Genomic DNA, 21,633 nt, shown 5'->3' with positions numbered 1-21,633 from the left:
CAGCTCCCCAATCAGATGAATCCTCAAAATAAAAGTGTTATTGAGTCGGCGATCTGACCACTCTTACCCATACAAATCAAAAGACCACCCTTATAGGCAGGAGTTCACAACTCACTCAGTATTCAGGTCATGTTACCTATGGTCATCCTGGTGAAATGTAAGTCTTTATTATGAACGGTGTTACATAATGAGACTAAACATTTCGTGGTCTGGTCTTATACAAATTCTTTTGTATAGAATATCTCCACTCGCATGTCTAATACATTAATGATCAGGATCAGATCATTTGCAGTACTTTATAACAATTGTAACACCTATAAAGCAGGTCATACTCGTAGTGTCACACGGATAAGATAAGATACCTAGCCTTATCCATCTACTACAGACCATAAAGGTTATCACTTACACATGATCCGCCCATATGTCTCCACATACATGTTTAAGTTACAAAGATAGCTTTGAATGTTAGTCTATTGGTTTGTAGTTAATGCAACTAAAATATCACATATTTTATAGACAAAATGAATAAAATATCGTACATTTTATTAATCACATAATGAGTTTTTTCATACAATGTTTACAAACTATAGAACCCTACGAGATTTAAAACAAAGGTGGTACTCATAGTTTAGATGAAGTGAGGAGATAGATGAATGTGGGTATGGTGGACATCCCACACGTGTGGGTCGCTACAGTCGGTCGTGGCGTGGCGCGTTACGGCGCATGTTTGTGATTATTTTTAATAAAAAATTGTTTTTTAATTTTATTATTATTTTATTTAAATAATAATAATATCAGTTTTTGGTCTTCACTCATTAGTCTTCCGTCACGTGTCTTCCTCCCCGACAGTTTCACACTATAGTTGGCCTTCGAGGCCTGGAAAAAACGCCAGCCTTCCATCATTTCTCACAACTCATTCTTCCACTCACAATTCAATCCCTCTCCATTCCTTCCTCTGTTTCCAATTTTTTTCCAAGCATATCATATTGAAGGGTGTGAGTTTTTCAGTTGGTTACTATGCATCTTCGATCGAGACAATTTTATAATTCTGGATTGTTTATCTTAGGGACGACGTGGCAATATTGTTGAATTGTTTACAACAGAGCCGCGAAATGCCTTATAGAGAATGAGATGCACGACTCAACCTATAGTGAGTTTCTATTTTTCAAGTTCTATATTTATGATAACTGTTGTTCGTGACCGTTCACTGCTGTCAAGTTTCACTGTCAAAGGGTAGCTGGTTCCAACAATTTTAAAAGGATTTCATCTGCGCTGCTGCGATGGCCCTTACAAGTCATAACGACATTATGACTTGCTACCTCAACCGTCCATTACGATTCGAAGGAGTAAACTTCAAAAGGTGGAAGCAGAAGATGTTATTTTTCCTTACCGTCAAGAAAGTTGTCAATGCTTGTACCATGGATAAGCCAACCGTTCCGAACGAAGATTCGACTAACAACAAATAAAAGAGGCTACTGATTGGGAAGAAAAGGACTTTTTATGTAAAAAAATCATTTTAAATGGTTTGTCTGATGATCTATATGATTATTACAACACAATGAAGACCACAAAAGAAGTTTGGGATGATCGGCAAAAAAAGTACGATATTGAGGAGGTCGGGTCGAAAAAATATGCTTTCAGTCGTTACCTCAAGTTCTAGATGCAGATGACAAATCTTTGGAGGCCCAGTCCCATGAACTATTAAAGATAGCCCATGAAATAATAACTTAATTTATGCTCCTAGACGAACTATTCTAAGTTGTTGTTATTATTGACAAACTACCCCCCTTATGGAAGAATTTTAAGAACACCTTGAGGCATAAGACCAAGGAGTTTTCCTTGGAGAGTCTTATCACCCACCCAAGGATTGAGGAGGAAGCCTGGAAGCAAGACCAGAGGGAGAAGATGAATATCGTACCTGGGAGATCCACCTCTGTTGTAATAAAGCCTGACTAAAAGTCCAAGGGGACAAAGAGGAAAGGTCAGAACCATGGTTCTAGCAACCAGAACCAACAGAAGAAGAAGAAACCCCCTTGGGAGAAATAGTACAGTTCATTTGCTTTAACTGTAATAAACTTGGACACATGACTAGGAACTGTAGGAATAAGCATTGTCCTGCTGGTTAGGCGAACCTGATAGAGGAACCGTTAGTTTCCATGATCATAGAAGTATATTTGATCGGTAGTTCTGAGGGGTGGTGAATAGACACTGGCACTACGCGTCATGTCTGTCACGACCTTAATATCTTTAAAACTTATACTAAAACTAAGTATAAGAATATTCTTTTGGGGGATCACCACTCAATGGAGGTTGCTGGAACCGACAAGGTGAAGTTGAACTTTACCTCGGGGAAGAGCCTCACGTTGAAAGATGTCCTGCACATTCCGGAGATAAGAAAGAACTTGGTCTTGGGCTATCTCCTCAACAAGGCCAGATTTACTCAAACCATAAGGCAAATTTATATACCCTTACTAAGAATAATGTATCCGTAAGGAAGGGTTACGCAACTAAGGGAATGTTTAGATTGAATTTTGACATAAATAAAATGAAATATTTTGTGTATATGCTATTTCTTTGAATATTTGGCATGCTAGACTTTGTCATGTTAATAATAAATTAATTTGTAACATAATTATGCTGGAAATGATACCTAAGTTATCTATGAATTACTTTGATAAATGCGAGTATTGTAGTCAGGCTAAAATAACGAAGACTCCACATAAATCAGTACTTAGGGTATCTGAGCCTCTAGATTTAATTCATTCTGACTTATGTGAATTTGATGACATCCTGACTAGGAATGGTAAAAGATATTTTATTAATTTTCTTGATGATTGCTCTGATTTTACTTTTGTATATTTGTTGAAAAACAAAAGTGATGCGTTTGATGCTTTCAATTTATTTGTAACTGAAGTAGAGAATCAGTTCAATAGAAAGCTTAAAAGACTTCTTAGTGATAGAGGAATTGAGTACAACACAGACAACTTCAATGAGTTCTTTAACTTACATGGAATAATACATGAAAAGACTACACACTACTCTCCTGAAACGGACGGAAAAGTCGAAAGAAAAAGTAGAACTTTAGTTGAGCTAGTAGTTGCTATTTTATTTAGTCCACGAGTCGCGTCTTATTGGTGAGGTGAAACCATCCTTACTGTGTGTTATATTCTAAATAGAATACCAAATTCTAAAAACACATCTTCACCTTACAAAATCCTTAAGTATAAGAAACCAAACTTGTCATACTTTAGATCATGGGGATGTCTAGCCTTCGTAAGGATTCTAGACCCTAAAAGAAGAAAGCTAGCTAGTAGAGCCTATGAGTGTATCTTTATAGGTTATGTCATAAACAATAAAGCCTATAGGTTATATGACCTAGTAAACCAAGTGATCATTAAGTCCAACGATGCCGACATTTTTTAGGATAGATTTCCTTTAAATCGAGAAATAATGGGGGCTAGGGATCCAGTGGTCTAACCCTAGTTAGAAACCCTACCTCTACAGATGAAGTTGACCCAAAATCTAGAAGAAGCAAAAGAACTAGAACCGCCAAGAATTTTGGGGATGACTTTCAGACCTATAATGTAGAAGAAGATCCTAAAGACCTAAAAGTTGCTATGTCCTCTGTAGATGCCATAAATGATGAGATAGAGTCTTTTGAGTCAAATAGGACTTGGCACTTAGTAGACCTACCTCCAGGTTGCAACGCAATACGGTGCAAATGGATCTTAAGAAAGAAACTTAGACCTGATGGAAAAGTTGACAAGTTTAAAGCCAGGTTAGTGGCAAAGAGCTTTAGATAAAGAAAAGACATAGACTTCTTTGACACCTTCTTCCCTGTCACTAGAATTACCTCAATCCGTGTTTTGTTCTCTCCCTTTGCCCTTTATAACCTCGTAGTACATCAGATAGATGTAAAAACCGCTTTCCTAAATGGTGAACTTGAAGAAGAGATTTAAATGGAACAACCTGAGGGCTTTATACTCCATGGTTAAGAAAATAAGGTTTATAAGCTAGATAAATCTTTATATGGTCTGAAACAAGCTCCTAAGTAATGACACAAAATTTTTGATAACCTAATCCTATCTAAATATTTCAAGGTTAATGAAAGTGACAAATGCATTTATTATAAGTTTGAAAATAATCTATACATTATCATGTGTCTGTATGTAGATGATTTGTTAATCTTTGGGTCGAACTTGCATGTCATAAATGATGTGAAATCCCTATTGAGTGCAAATTTAGACATAAAAGACATAGGAGAAGTGAGTATAATCTTTAGGCATAAAAATGACTAGGTCTGAAAAGAGAATTTATTTGGATCAATTTCATTATGTAGAAAAGATTCTAAAGAACTATAATTACTTTCAGTGTAAACCAACATGTACTCCTTATAACCCTAGTGTTAAGTTGTTCAGGAACACTGGTGACAGTATTAATCAATCTGAGTATGCGAGCATCATAGGTTGTAAACCCTAAACCCTATTTTTGCTACTTAAGTCAGTTAATTAACATGTTGATCAAGATTAAGTATAAGTTAATAATATGTTTGTAGGGAAAAGCTTGAAGAGTAAAAAAAGAAGAAAAAGCATTCTAAGTGTTGAGCATTAAGGCACTCGGGTAGTAAGACAAAGAGGCACTTTGTAAGGAAAAATTTGGCTAAGTATAGTAACTTTGCGTTAGAAGCGTTAATGTGCTGCCTAGGTGTGCGAAAACCATGTTTCATTGAGGTTATTTAGGCGCATGATGGGCGTGAGACCATGCTATGTGGCTAAGTGACGGTCGTATGAGATGCCATACATTGAGTAAGGACATGTGTTGGTCAAGCCCATGGGAGGTTAGATGGACAAGGATGCGTGTGCAAGAGCATAGAGGCCTTAGGCGATGGGGGCATGCATGCAATGGCCAGATGCGTGGTGTGGGCAAACAAGTCCATACGATGACATTGGGCAAGATGATGGGTGTAGGAAGTGCCAAGGCGTGCGTTGGCTGGTGGGCTATGCGATAAGGTACTGCATGCATTAGTAAAGTGATGTTGAGTCATGCGATGGTAGGTGTGAAGAGAATAAGCCTTGCGTTGGTCTTAAGGGAAGGCATTCAGCTTAATCATCGATTAAGATGGCCAGCTCCATGACTAAAGGTACTGATCCCACTTAGTGGGTGAGTTGGCAACTTAAGAATGCATTAAGGACATGCAGTGTTTAGTATAAAAGGGAAGAGTATAAAAGAGAAGCTTCAGTTCAAAGGCTCGGTTTAAGCATTTTACTCGTGTTAATGAAGTGATTCTAGAGCCATTCGAAAGCTTAAAGAGTGTAGTTAAAGTTCTAGGGTTGCTGGAAGGAATCTCCAAGGAATTCAAGGTGAAATATGAAGAAGATTGAAAGAAGGTCAAGCTCTCAAATGAATCTGAGCCTATAATGAATATTTGATGTTTTCGAACAAACAAAGAGAAATTAAGAGCTCAAATTTTAAGGTAAGCAAGTTAAGACATTTCTAAACATTGTAGAAAGAAATATTCCAAAATAAGTCAAGAAAATAAGTTAATCGAGCTTAAAGTTGAACTAGATTTTGGTTGAATGAGCAGGTAGCTGCAACGGTTGAGCAAGCAAGCTGCTCAACCTAGGAAGGTTACAGGCACGCATGAGGAGCTAGTTGAGCACAAGGCATGCACTGGACTGTATGCGAGGGTATGCATTGAGTTGTGTGAACGTGCACTGAAGTAGTGGGTGCAAAGGGGTACTGGCTATGCGTTGATGTGCGACTGATTGGGCGTATAAGGCATGCGATTGGCGCATGAGTTGTCTTGTTGGCCGCATAGCTAAGGCTTAGTTACTCAAGATTTTCTTAAGTTTTGGATGCATAAGAATGTATCCGTTGAAAGGGAAATTGATGTTTTAGTCTGAATGTTAAGTTCATTTAGGTGAGTTATTCTTACAAGAAGATTAAAGGCACTAGGTAAACATGTTATTCATTTCCACAGTTAACGCCAATAGAAAGGGCTTATCAACCTCATGAGGAATGCCCAAGGCTATGAGTGACAAAATTAATGTTTTCCACATGTTTTAGTAACACATGCTTTACTTAAATGTTTAGGCTCATACTTACTTATGTTAAAAGAATGTTTAAGATGATTTCCAAGCAATCTATATTTCTTGAAGCCATTAACGCATGCTAGTTTAAAGAAGTTTATAAAACATGACTTAAGTATTTCAATACTCATTATACAAGAAGCATGCATTCGAATTTGATGCTCAATAGTAAAGATATTTAAGCATATGATTTATGATGTTATGCTTTCAAAGTATGATTTACTTTAAAGTATGAGTTTTATGATGATTATTAGAACCTAATACTGAAGGACAATAAGAAGGTATCTAGGCAGTAGTACCTAAGGTATGACAGTACTTTGTTATAACCACGTACACGTAGGTAGAATTGACGTTGGTTGTGTTGAGAATACTCCACATCAACTAAGGTTTGTGTTGCGGGATTGAGCAAAAATGTACTCTCTCAACGAAGGATTATGTTAAACTATGTTTTAAGCTATGCTATGTTTGGAAGTTCTAAATATGAGTTTGCTTGGCAGTATTCCAGTTTTTAAGCATGATGTTTATGATTTAATAGTCACTTACTGGGCTAGTAGCTCACTCGTTTTAAATATTTTCTTCCTCAAGTAGTGATCAATTCCACAAAGGTTAACTGCACTACTGCTCTGCCACTCAAAGACTCTAGTTTTTAGAAAAGTTTAGGTGTCTACATGTAAATGTTTGTACATACGTGTTGAACATATTAAGGACAAGGGCTAGCTATCGGGACCCACTGAACTCTGTATTTGTGAATAATGCAATAATGTTTTATGTTTAACCCTGGCTGAGTTATCTAAGATTATGTTTCTTAAACTGTTGTTATATTCCAAGGTTCTCTAAGTAGGTTTAGGATAATGGTTAGACAGTAAGTACCACAAAAGGGTTGATAACTGATGTCGTCACATTGTCTAATAGATTAATAGGGTAATCTAGGAGGGGATGTGACATAGACAGTCTTAGATACACTACTGACTGCACTAGGCCTGATATAGCTCATGTTGTAGGATTACCTTGTAGGTTTACAAGCAAACCTAGTCTAGAGCATTGGAATGCTATAGAAAGTGTTATGAGGTACTTGAAGAAAACTCAAAACCTTTCCTGCTTTCCTGGAAGGATTCAAGATTCTGACTGAAACTCCCTCTCGGATGATTCAAAGGCTACATGTAGCTATATCTCTAATATAGTAGGCGGAATTGTCTCTTGGAAGTCCAAGAAACAGAGGCAGAAATGATAGCACTAACAATAGCTAGTGAAGAAGTAGGCTGACTTTGCTGTCAGAGATTCCCCTATGGAAAAAGCCGATACCAGTTATATTGATCCATTGTGATAGTACTGCAGCAATCACAAAAGTTCAGAACCATTACTACAACGGAAAGAAACAAAAAATACATTGTAAGCACTATACATTAGAGAGTTCCTCACTACTGGTGCAATTAGAATGGATTATATACGAACTGATGAAAATTTGGCAAATCCTTTCATGAAAGGACTAACCAGAGAGAAGGTTTTCAAAACCTCAAAAAGGATGGGACTCATGCCTATAGAAAGATGAATCATTGTAAGAAAAATCTAACCTCTAGACTAAAGATCCCAAGAAGCAGGTTCATCGTGTAATAACTGATCACAAGTGATATATAGTGAATCATGCCAAAACAAACATAAAGTTCCCTTCCTATAACCTAGAGTCTAAGCATGATATCTTGAAGCATAAAAAAGGTTGAAATTAGTTTTTCATGAGATCTATACTTGATGTCAAATGGGTACTTAGCTACAAAAACACTCTTGATAGAATCACCTAAATTGTTTTTAGGTAAACTCTCTAGAGTGTTCACTAAACCAGGATACATGTGCTGGGCTTTAAAACATTGGCTTTTCGAACTACACCCTAATGATATTGTGTGTGAGATGTTGTTAGAAATAGAGTTCGAAACTATGAGTTACTCTAGTATATTATGAATCATCTACACTACGTAAAGGTTCAAGTCGTAAGACACCTTTGCTTATGCACAGTGTTGTATAGACTAATATTACTCAATGAAAATGTTTTTCTTATGTTTCTAGAAATGCAGTTTGTCCCACATCGGTTAAATTGAAGAATGAGGATGGACTCCAATAAAAGGAGTTCATGCCCTTGGTTTCAAGTTATCCCTATTAGAAACACTTTAAGCTTGCGTGTGTTAACTCTAGTTAAATTCTCTTTATGTATTCCCTAGTTTGAGAATAGGAAAATGGTGTGAGTAGTATAAAAGCTTTAAGAGAGTGTACTTGTAATTGGGATCGTAAGAGAGAATTGTTCTACGTGATTGTAACAATTTTTCACATAGTGAACTTCTTTCTGGTGGGTCGTAGCTTTTCTCCAAGTTGGGAGTTTTCTATGTAAATTCTTGTGTTTCCAGTGTTATTGTTTTCTTGTAATTTCTATCTTATATTTTTGTTTATTCTTACCGTAGAAGTGGGAGGTTTTTCCCCCGTTAATTATATCAATTAGTTGTAAAGAATGAAGTGAAGTGAGACTAGATCTAATATAATTGACATGTATTTCCTCCATTGAAGTTGGATCATATGAAGTGTTCATTGGGATTTCAATAAGTTTCAAAAGGATAGTTTAACCTATAAGTATTTACTTATTTATTTATCTTTGAAAATCTATTAGTGTTTTTTTCTGTTTTTTTTTAAATGAAAAATCAATTAGTTATGCACTCATACTTTGGTCAAATTTCGTTTCTACTTCCAAGTTATGCATTTCAAACCCGTTTTTCAAAGAGCTCGTTATTTTGGACGAGGAAAAAAAAAAAGGTTATGTTCAATTAAAGAAAACAAGAAAAGTCGTTTGGGAAAACTTACTGGAAGCAGCCATACAAAAATGAAAAATCATTTACTCTTAAGTTATTCCATTTGGATATTTGTTTTTGTTTTTTAAAATTAAATTTATATCATCTACTTTTCTTATAATGATTTGGATCTTTTTTAAGTATAACAATAGAATTCTTGACCAAATTCCAAAAATAAAAGTAACTTTTTGAAAACTATTTTTTTTAGTTTTTAAAATTTAGCATGGTTTTTTAAACCATTGATGAAAAGTAGATGATAAATAAATAAATTTGAAAGTGGAAGTAATATCCATAGACTTAATTTTAAAAAACGAAATGGTTATCAAACGGAGATTAGGTTAGGAAAGTTTAATTGAATTTGGTTTATAAATTTTCATACAATTTTTGTTGTTTCCATCCCAAAATTTTGAATAGTTATATTTTAGGAACTCTTATTTTAAAAGATTTTACTTTATTCTCAAAACTTTATTTAAAAAGTAAAAAGATTACGCTTTTTTATCCTTCTTTCTATTTTATTTACTTCTTATTTTTTTCTCCCTCTATCGTTCCCATTTGTAGTTGTTGCCACCCACAAGTATCGTCTATCGTCTCCTTCTTCCTTCACACTCTACGTCGAGGGAGAAGGAGATGAACAGAGAGGGAATTTTTTTATTTATTTATTTTTTAAATTTAAAAAACAAACAAATATTGTTTTTAATAGAAAATATTTCACGTCCGCTTTGGTTAACTACAATAACATTAAACTGAGAACTTAAATAAACCATTTTTTAAGCCTCAAACAAGGGGGAAAGATACTATTAAATAATCCAAACCTTGGAAATTTACAACATATTTTTTCACGTAAAAAATTATTTTTGTCACTGCCCAATCTTACCTTATTTATGTAAAAGTGTTATATTGTTGTTCTAGCATGTTGAAGAAATATCATGTTGATACTAAACAACGTTCAGAAATCTATGTGGAATGTGAAATTAAACCTCGTTAACTTAATTAAATCAAATGTTTGGATAAAGGTAGTTGAGCTGAGAAAATACTTTAATTAGCTTGACTCATTTGAGCTATTAATGTAAATCGAGTTAAGAGAACGAGTCGAGCTGCAAGATTGAAGCTAAGAAAAGCAAGTCAAACTCGATAAATAGCTCGAGCTAGGAAGGCAATTGGTGAATCGAGCATCATAATTCCATCCAAGAGTCGAGCACATTAAGTATTGAAATGTGTGATGGCTCGGATAGTGATGATTCAAAAGGAAAACGGACGAGTTAATGATCGGCAATAGCTTGGAAGCTGAAGAGGCAAGCTAGTTTCAGTTATCACATGAACGACCTATATGATTGTGGAGGCACGGTCAAAGAGGGGTATACTTTTCAACTCATACAAGTTTTTACCAGTTGAATTAAATTCAAACTCGATTCTAACTTGAGTATCAGAGTGAATTTGGCTTAACACCACACCGGTGTTAGCTTTACTTACACTTTTGCAGGATATCAAGTTATTCTCATTGAAAGCAAATACAAATTTACCATTGGTATGACTTTTGGTATCAACAATCTCAATAATGTTCTCTTTTTATTTCTATCTTGAGTCAAGCCCCCTCTCCTCTCCTCTCCCTTCCGACCTCCCATTTTAATATAATTTTTAAATTGTATAATTATATTTTAAAATTGAATGCAATTTTGTGAAGTTGTATATGTTCGGACATGATGTCTTTTCAAGTTTGTAATATTTATTTGTATATACAATATTAATATCATGAAGTGAGTATAGCTTAGCTGACATATGAATTTTATAGGCGACAAAGAGGTCTTTGATTCAAATCTCTATACCCTTATTATAATAAACAATTATCATAATTAATTTATAATTATAATCAAGAGTAATTATTTTAAATCAAAGTTGTTGAAAATATAGTGATAGATATCTATTAATATCGATGATATAAACTGATATATGTCTATGTGTTTATCACTGCTTAGCAATGATAAACAGTAACATTGTATTATATTTATAAATAAATTGACTAATTTTTTTGAATTTGAAAACAACCCGAAAACCAAGTTAATTAATTCAAATAATTTTTTTATCAACATTCCGTTCTTTTTTTTTCTTTTCCAAACATCAACTTTCATATTATCTAATAACTTTTATTGAATTTTTTGCCCACCTCGACATTTCTCATATGAATATTGCTTATATTTTGTTGATATATGACGATAAACAATATCAACGATGGTGTAATCAAACCACCATTAAAATTTCATCAACTAATTTTAAATAATCTTCACTTCTTTAAATAGGAAAAGGTCTAATTTTGAGAATAAATCACATATTTTTATTTGTTTTTTTTTTTCAATAAGATTTTTTTAAAAAAAAAAACCAATTAGTTGTTTAATTTTGTGAATAAATGAAAATATGTGAAACTTCAAAATTTTTGTCACTATCGACGTCGATGTTAGAGGTTTGATTATTCCACTTCACATTCAATTAAAAAAAATAACAAATTCTAAATTTTCTTGAGGGCTATTTTTAAACGTAGAAAAATAAACTAAAATATTTATAAAATATAACAAAATTTTAGAAATATCAATGATAGACGCTGATAAACACTGATAGAATTTTATCAATGACTATCAATGATATTGATATGTCTATCATTGATAGTTCTAAAATTTTGCTATATCTTATAAATATTTTTAATAATTTGAAATAATTTGCCTTTTGTCGAGGTAATCTCTCACATAAAATTTGACAATAAAAACTTATCTATCAATTGGCTCAACAACATTGAGAGAAATTTGAAAGGATGTCGACGTGAATTCAACATTAGACGACATGTCGAATTGACATTGTTTAAGATTAAAACTCAGTCCAAATTCCAAATTGACTCGGTCTCTCTCTATTATGACTGATGATTTGATTTAGGCTTCAACATATATTTCCAAAATAAAACCGTGTAATTGTAGAATTATCATCTTAACCTCAATCCATTTTCCAATAAAAATGAATAAAAATAAAAATCAATTTCAATTTCAATTTCAATTATGTAATTTTTTTTCAAGACTTGGTCATGACACTTATGCCATCACCATCAACTACATTACATTACTATTGACTTTACTTTGGATTCTTTTCTCCAAAAATATCTTTCCTCTTTTTAATAATATTTTAAATAGATTATGGATGATCAAGTTTTTTTTTTTTTTTTTTTTTTAATTTCTTCCTTATTTGAAAACTTTTGTTTGTGTACTTTTAATAAAAATAATGATAAGTTTTTTTTTTTTTTTTTTTTTTTTTAATTTCTTCCTTATTTGAAAACTTTTGTTTGTGTACTTTTAATAAAAATAATGATTAGTTTTCTTTTTCTAGGTCTGTTTTATAATTTAATTAAAGCGATATAAAATATAATTAAGATGTGATCGAGTTTTTTACTTCTGTCGATCTAGATTAATTGCTTTTCTTATAATATTTTTTTAAGATTAAAAAATATATTTCATTTCAATAGAATTTTTCATGCTAATTAGGTATTAAGACGGTCGTCCACAAAAATCCACACATATTTTTTCAATTTGTGTTTTTTTTCCCCATTGAGTTTGTGTTTTTCATATAAAAATTGTACTAAACCTGGAAATATTGTGGTCAAATTGGTGTGCTTTCCCCCTCGTGATAAGATATTGAATAGTGTACGATTGAATATTTTTCATTTCCCATCACTTTTCAACTTCATGATATTTTACATTAATTTTAAAATTTTCTTCTTACTTATATTTTCAACTATGGTGTTTTTTTATTATATATATTGTAAAAATGCAAGAGTTTCAATGACTTTGATACAAATCTTTTTTTTTTCTTCTTGTTTTAATGCACGATTATGGAAAAAAAAACATCTCATTTTTCATTAATTTATCTTAAGTTAGAAGAAAGGTTTTATAGCATTTCCCATCCCATAAATATTTTTTCCACTTTTTTTTTCCTTCTGCAATGTCTTTCATCCCTTTCAATTAACCTTCCTTTAAATAAAACTTTTTCCTCGATGCTAAACACATTTTTTTTCCATCACATTGGTTGTCTCACAGTTGGAAAAAAAATCATTCATACAATTGAATTAGAGAATAAGATATAAAAAATCTTTCGGTGAAATTTTTACAATGATTTATACCTTTTAATTCAATTCATATAATATAATAACTTAGTTTAACATATTATGAGTTCTTCCTCGAAAAATAAGTTTGATCAACCCTTCTTCTTGAATCACTATTGAATGATAACTTATCGTCCATTTTTTTATTCAGGTATCTAATTTGACAATAGTTTTTGTGTATCATCGTCATGGTGGCCTATACTTGACAACAATCACTCTAATTAAAATGTTCATATAATAATAATAATTTTTTTAAAAAAAAAAAACTTTATGTAACTACTAATAATTTAAAAACATTACTCAATAAAATACATTTTTCCGTATTTACATGCATGCATGCATACATACATACATATATATATATGCGTAGAGATCAGAAAGAACACTAATGGCGAAATCACTCTATTGGGCCGACACTGACACTGAGAAACGAAAGTCAGGGAAAGAATGGGATTAGATACCCCAGTAGTCCTAGTTGTAATGATGGATACTGGATGTTGTGCGTATCAACCCGTGCAATATTGTAGGTAACGCATAAAGTATTCTACCTATATATATATATTGCTTCAAGTAAAGGTTGAAAATTCGAACCTATAACTTTTTAGTTAAGGATATATGTCTTAACGTGTTGATGAATACGATGCTCATGTTACTAACCAAAGTTATATTTAGTACATAATAATACCCACTTTACCCCTATGATAAAAAAGTATGGACCAATTCAAACATGGGTATTTTTGGCATACAAAATTGGGTCCCACTCCCTAGAGGCTAGAGTTACTTGTTTTGGTATCCTTTAAATAAACAAAGAGACTACAAGAGTCAAAACCAAAAGGCTTTCCTTTTCTTGAGGAAGTTTTAGTCATGGGTCCTATATAAAGACTATGGAATGTACACTACAAATACAAATTACTTGACCCAATTAATACTTCTTTGTTTGTCTTTGTTTTTTTCCTTATTAACATGTTGATTTTCAAACCTATATTTGAAAGTGATAATTCTTCAAAATTATATTCAACTAAATTTTTGTATATTTTAATTAATGTCTTAAATTTTGGTTTGGGATCTTTTAACTTTTCACACTTATTTTTATATAATCAATCGTTCTATTTCTAAAATTTGCATTAAACCATATTTTTAGAAATTCAATTCAGTTTATGCATATTTCAATTAATGTCTTAAATTTTTGGTTTTGGGATCTTTTAACTTTCACACTTGCTTTAATCTTGTTTTTATTTAATTAATGGTTCTATTTCTGAATTTTGCATAAAACCTATTTTGTTCTTCAAGGTTGAAGTTCTATTTCTTGACCCTTAGTACCAAAATTGGTTTGTTTTGTGCTGGAAAAAAATTACCTATAATGTTATGTTAAATGCAGCACGAAAATGTAAATATAAAGACCATTACAACGTTTTTACGCAAGTTCAATAATTATAATAATTATTTGATTTTTAGGTTTCAAAATGTTACACATTTAATCATTAAATTTTGAGTTTGGTTTCAATATAGTCCATAGGCTTCAAAATGTTTGAAATTTTATCCTTACATTTGAGTTTTGTTTGAATTTGGCCTCATAATTTCAAGATTTATATTTTTAACCACAATTTCACTAAATTCTTATTTTCAATCTCCAGTGTTAATGCATGTTAATAAATTATAATTAATTAAATTTCACTATTTTTCATTATTTAAAATTCTACTTTATAAATATTTTTGAATTAATTAATAGACATTGATGTCAATATTTGAAATTGAGTATTTAATGAAAAACTTGAGGTTAAAATTGTAAATTCTTGAAATCTAAAGACCAAAATCAAACAAATCTCAAATTTAAGGGTAAAATTGTAACATTTTAAAACTTAGGGACTCAATTGAAACTAAATTCAAAATTCAAAGACTAAATATGTAACATTTTGAAAACCAAAGATTCAAATAGAAATTAGATTTCAAACCTGGGGTGATTTGTCATGGGACATTTCATTCTTCACTTACAAAAATAAAAATGATAAAAAAATAAACTTTCAATCTTGTTATATCTAATGATTCTTTAACCTATATAATATTTATGGAAATTGATAGACCTAATTACACAAGACATATTACACACAAAATTGAATGTTTGGTGCCTATTTCAAAAAAACTTTTGTTAAGAAATCTATTAAGCAAGAATTTAAAAATTATGGACCTCAATCGGTAAAAAAAAAAATAACAACAGTATATCCATGTCATGGGTATTTTGAAAAATTTATAAAATTATAAAAAATATAAATAATAAATAAATAAATATTTATGTTTTTTGGACCAATTAACACGTTTAGTATTTATATTCTATTTAGACATTTTATTAAACCTTTATGTTTCATTAACTTATTATGATATAATAAAAATGTTGATTTACCTTATAAAAATTTAATATCATTACTTGTAATCATAAGTTAAGTGCGGAGTACATAGTTCTAATCCCAATTAAATAAATTAAGCTTCCATCAAACTTGTCCTAGATTAAATTAAAATTTATTTTCAAGGCTTAGTAAATTATACACGATTGCTTAGTAATTTATACACGATCGTTCACTTATCAATAATTTATTTATCCAATTGTAGATCAATGGCGTTACTTTGCATCTTTGTACGATTTGGTGGGGATTGGGAAGAGTCCGGAAGAAATTCTGTTGGTAGTCATATGAAAGGTCTAAAAGTCAGAAATGATATAACAGTAATCTAAATTTATCTAAATGATCGCCTAGTTATTTATATTTTGTACAACACCAATTGTACTGTACAATATGTAATTTTCGCACAAATTTATCTAAACGATCGCTTAGTTATTTGTTTGCTTAGTTAAATGTACAACACCGATTGTATTCTACAAATTTAGCACAAATTTATCTAAACGAAAACTAAACGGTCGCGTAACAATTAGGTAAACGATCGCTTAGTATTATCTAAACGATCGCTTAGTATTAGCTAAACGATCGCTTAGTATTATAAATTAGTACACGATCACGTAATGAATATCTAAACGATCGCTAACAGTTAGCTAAACAATCGCTTAGTATTATCTAAACTATCGCTTATTATTAGTCAAACGATCGCATAATGGATATCGAAACGATCGCGGAACAATTAGCTAAACGATCGCTTATTATTATCTAAACTATCGCTTAACAAAATCTAAACGGTTGCTTAGTATTATCTAAACGATCGAATAACAAAACTTAAGGGATCGTTTAGTATTAGTCAAACGATTGCTTTATAAATTAGTACGCGATCGCGTAATGAATATCTAAACGATCGCTTAGTATTAGCCAAACGATTGCTTAGTATTCTCTCCGATCGCTTAGTAATATCTATCCGATCGCTTAGTATTCTCTCCGATCGCTTAGTAATATCTATCTGATCACTTAGTATTCTCTCAGATCGCTTAATAATATCCAACCGATCGCTTAATATTCTCTCCGATCGCTTAGTAATATCTATCCGATCGCATAGTAATATCTATGATTGCTTTGATAGTAATATTGCTATTTTGAGATTAAGAAATAGCTATGATTTATTTGATATACTCGATATTAATTTTTAATTTCAAATTATTTTTTTTGTTTAAAATTGTTAGAAACTTATGCAAAAATATAGATATTAACTTTTGAATATTGTAATTAATTGAATTTCAAGTGCATTTTTGTAATTGAATTTCATTAATAAATTTAATCATATGTACAATGTTCTTTATTCATGACCGGAAGAAGATCCTCTATTACGCCTAGATCGATCATGTTGAGTGATATAGTGTCCACGATCGTCACGTCCTCTTACACCTTGTGGTTGACTTTCCTCTAGAAAGTGTATACCCTCACTACATTGTCGATATGTAACATACTGGTCATGGACATTTGGATGGACATGTGAAGTTTGTCCTTCTTCCATGCTTAGTGTACTGAAGGTTGTTGGAAAAAAACCAAATGTTGAGGGAGAGGACATCATGGAAGTGTACTGATCGACTGACGTTGTTGGATATTCATTCCGAACATTAGGTTGAATATGAACATCCTCATGTCTTACTGGATCACCTTGTTCTTCCATTGGAACATCACCATTGAAATATCGCACTCGATATATCGAGGTGAGTCTACGCAAGGCTCTTTGAGCAGATATTGACAAATTTGGAAGCTTGGCCTGGAAAAGAATTGAATAACAAATTAATGACTTTAAAATTTATTTTGGTGTGCAATGAAGAAATAAGATCAAACAAGCATAGTAAACAATAAACGCATACCAACAAGTGATAGGATGCTCCTACCATGCTCACGGTGGAATACCATTCAATATATCCAGACTCGGTACCTACACCGTTATTAATAAAAGGTTCATTAACAACCAAACTGTGTCGATTTTTCCAGATTGTAATTTGAAGAGCCAGATATGCAATCCAGTCTCGCTCATGCCTTCCCCATAGATCGTGTGAATAAAGTCGGGTGTCCGTGTTGCAAGGTTCGGGAATTTGTTACAACATCCCAAATTGACACATCACACGATCTGGGTGATGCCATTCCACAACGAAGAAGCATATGAGCGGACATCTGGACGTCCATATCTCATTGCCATCAAGATAGTATGACGGCAATAGTTGGATCAGATGATTATATGACTCCCAAATAATCTGCATGCATATGTGTAAAAAAAATGAATTAACCAGAAGATTGAAACATTATGAATATATGATATGAATGAATAAAATATTACCTGGTTAGGTATATATCTATTGAGTATGTGTCTATACTGTACTAGAACATGCGTAAGTGCTCTGATTACAGAATAGTTGTCATTTCATCTACAATAATCAGAAGTTAAATTTTAGCTATTAGTATTTTCATAATGAAAACAACAATAATGAGGTAAATATTTGGAAGTATATATTAGGCCAACAATATGAATGTGTTATTACTATTTTTTTTAATATGTACAAATAAAGGATTTTTTTTTAATAAACAAACAAAATATTAAGACATGCATCATCATTTGAACATAAATCCTTGATAAATATTCTTTTATATTGACATAAATCTTTGTTCTTTAATCATCAGAAAATTTACAACAACACAATATTACTAACAATAACATTAACATTCAATATTCAATAATGAATACATCATTCCAAATAATGGGTAAATAACTATATACACTTGATTGTAGAGTTTTCTCAGAGACACGGTATAAAAAAAAAGTCAATATAAAATTATAAATATTTTTTTACTATGTAATATCCTCTTTTACTAAAATAATAGGCATTAGGAACATATTAATAATTTTACATTAATAGCCATTAGGAACATATTATATTATTTTTATTAATGATTTTTTATATGTTTCTAAACTCTTAACTATTAACTTTTTATAAATTATTAAGCGATCATGTATAAATTACTAAGTGATCGTGTATAAATTACTAAGTGATCGTGTATAAATTATTAAGCGATCGTGTATAATTTACTAAGCGATTGTGTATAAATTACTAAATGATCGTGTATAATTTACTAAACGATCGCATAGTAATTTACTAAACGATCGTGTTCAACAGACGCATTAATGTGGCGTACGGGAGAAAAAATAATAAAATATTTTCGAAAGACCGAGTATATTTTATTTTATTTTATTTTAAATGCGGCGTATGGGCTAAAAAATTAATAAAATAATACAAAATACGTTTCTTCAAGAGACGTATTCGGACAGAGACAACAAAACAACCCTTTTTCCTAAATAAGTTGAAAACCACCCCTTTCTCCGATCAAATTTCAAAACCATCCCCTATCTAAATAACCCCATTTTCTAACGTGGAACTTGTGTAGTCAAAAGTTTTCTGTCGACGGTAAGTAAAGAAAAAACCAATGAATGCCGAAATGATAAAAATATATATATATATATATATAAAGAATCTAATAATGGAACTTCAAAATATTGATATGGGAAGGAAAAATTCAAAGAAAACATTTTTTTTTATATTAATTGAAAAGTGAGAACAAAATATAAAACTAAGGCACGTTGGTAATTATTTTTTTTATTTTTCTTTTTCAAAATTCACCTCATAAATACTTTTTCTACCTTAACTTTCTTCATTATCTATTTATATTAATTATTTTAAAAATAATCGAATTGGTTGTTTGTTTTTGTTTTTTTTTTTTGTTTTTGAAAATTAAGCTTATGTAGATTACTTTTACCTCTAAATTTCTTCATTTATTACCTATGTTTTACAATAATTAAAAACCATACCAAATTTTTAACTAAAAAAAGTAGCTTTCAAAATTTTGTTTTTATTTTGTAATTTGATTAAGATTCAACCAAGAAAATGTAAATCATTGTAGAAATATGGAAAAAATAGGTTTATTTTCAAAAAAAAAAAAAAACGAAATAGTTACCAAAGAAGGTTCTAATTTTTAGTTTTTTCTTTTTGAAAATTAACCCTATTTCCTCTCAATTTGGTTTTGATTTTGCTTTTATTGAATTCTTAAATCAATTTAAAAAAACAAAAACAAAAACAATTTTTTAAAAACATGGTTTTCATAATTTCAAAACTTGTTTGGTTTTTGAAAACATCAGTAGATAGTAGATAACAAAGTAAAAAAATTTAGAAATTAAATAAGCATTTATATATAAGCTTAATTTTCAACCACCAAATTATTAAACCAAATTTAAAAAACTAATTTTTATAAAAATATTTTTCTTTTTTAAAGTTCACTTAAAATTTAAATTTTTACTTGATAAATATACAAATCAAGGTAAGAAATTAAAAAAAAACAAAACAAAAATAGGACTTAATTTTCAAAAACCAAAAATAAAAAAAGAAAGAGAAAAAGAAAAAGGAAATACTTACCGGTCTTAATTTCATTCAATTGGTAAATAACATGGCTTTGAATTTTCAAGCATCTTCCTCCTCTATAAATAGTTCATTTTCCCCTCTCTGTTTTCATCGCACAATCTCCCTCCATAGTCTCATCTCTCTTTCTTTCTCTATTAGATCTGAAAAACCATGATCAGCAACTTCATTTTAAGCTTGAACAAAAAGCTGCAAGCGGTTGAAATCAGTAATCGCTGCAGACGAACGAAGAAGACCACTTATGTATATAGAGACGATCTGAGCAAGAAGAAGCAGTCGCCGCCGCCGTCTTCGTCGCAGCCGCAGCCGGAGATTAAGAAAGTGAAGAAGAGAGTGAGGTTTGCCGATACGGAACCGGTGATAATAGCCATTACTGACAAAGAGGAGCGGAGTACAGAGGAGGAAACAGAGAAGAAAGTAGTGAGAATTACGGTGAAATTGACGAAAGAAGAAGCGAATCGGATGCTTTCGAGGTGCTCCGATGGCGGTGTTCTTGAGTTCGGAGATGTGGCTTGTGAACTCATGCGGATTCCTGCAACTCGAGTTAGTTCATCTATGGTGGCCAATTGAATTTCCCCCCCTTTTTTTCCTCTTCGTCTTCTTCAAGAAGTTATAGGGATTTCTGAAATTATATTCATAAGTATTTTTTATTTTTTAATTTTGCTTTTGCTTTTTTTTCCCCCTTCCTCTCTTGGGAATTATTAAATTATATCTTTAATTGGTGTAATTAGGATATAGGGTTGTAAATTAATTTTGTAGAAATGATATTTTGAGTTTTGGGAGAAACTATTAAGTGAGATCCCTATCAAATAATACTTGCCTCCAAATGTGTTACTAAGATTCTCCTATCAAGTGCCATTAAAAATTAGCCAAGATTAATGGGAAAATATTTTTAAGAAATCATGTTTATTTAAACTATTTTGATTAAAAAAAGATGTTTAAAATACTTTAATTTTAAGTGATTATCAAACACTTTATCTTTTGTCAAAATGACTTATTTTCAAAATTAATTACTTGCTCTGAGTCAAACAACACCTAAGCAACTTGCTCTGAGTCAAACAACACTTAAGTTTTTCTTCTTAAAAATTTAACAATAATAAAAAAAAAAATAAAAAATGTGAGAGAGATGCAAAAGATCAATCAATAACCTTTGTAAACTTTTAAGTTATATCAATTTTAACTGCTAAACTTTTCATTTCATTAAATTTGTGATGACCCGACTCCCTAGGACTTGTATTACGCTATTACTACATGTATGCATATATCTAAAAACAACCCTTTTTATAAATTGACTAAAATCAAATAAATTTTACAAAATAAATAACTTTTATTAAACTAAATAACTGAAAATCTTTGATCAGGAACCCTTAAAAAAAATAGAAAGCAACACTGAAAAATTTTATCTAAAACATCCAACAGTGCAAAAACTAAAAGTTTCGAAATTCTAGGCAAAACTTAGATTTAAAATATGAAAACATAGAAACATGAGCAGAAGCACTGACTAGTCCCAATGGCACGGTCACGTATCCCTCCTGGCATTCGCCAGTGTGTCCTTACCCTTACCTAAAAAACATAACATAGTAAACAATGAGTATAAAATACTCAGTAAGTAACCTCACTACCGGGGTCAGGCTATGCATACATATCTACAATGCATATATAGTGGTGGGACAAACATATTGAAATTCATCAAAAAACATAAGTTCATCA

At 31.3% G+C, this 21,633-nt stretch overlaps 1 protein-coding gene across 1 annotated transcript; it reads left to right on the top strand.

The window, feature by feature from the left end:
* The first annotated feature begins 19,993 nt into the window (after nucleotides 1–19,993).
* LOC120092170 lies at nucleotides 19,994–20,746 on the top strand. The gene has a single exon (XM_039050403.1). The coding sequence runs from the start codon at nucleotides 20,077–20,079 to the stop codon at nucleotides 20,491–20,493; it is 417 nt and encodes a 138-aa protein (XP_038906331.1). The 5' UTR covers nucleotides 19,994–20,076; the 3' UTR covers nucleotides 20,494–20,746.
* Nucleotides 20,747–21,633: the final 887 nt, after the last annotated feature.

The sequence above is a fragment of the Benincasa hispida genome, chromosome 1 (assembly GCF_009727055.1).
Source record: "Benincasa hispida cultivar B227 chromosome 1, ASM972705v1, whole genome shotgun sequence".
NCBI lineage: Eukaryota > Viridiplantae > Streptophyta > Magnoliopsida > Cucurbitales > Cucurbitaceae > Benincasa > Benincasa hispida.
Note: the sequence above shows the minus strand (reverse complement) of the source record. Positions and strands in the feature narration are given on the sequence as shown.

Coding starts and splice junctions, on each gene's coding strand:
- LOC120092170 (XM_039050403.1), top strand. CDS start 20,077: ATGATCAGCAACTTCATTTTAAGCTTGAACAAAAAGCTGCAAGCGGTT.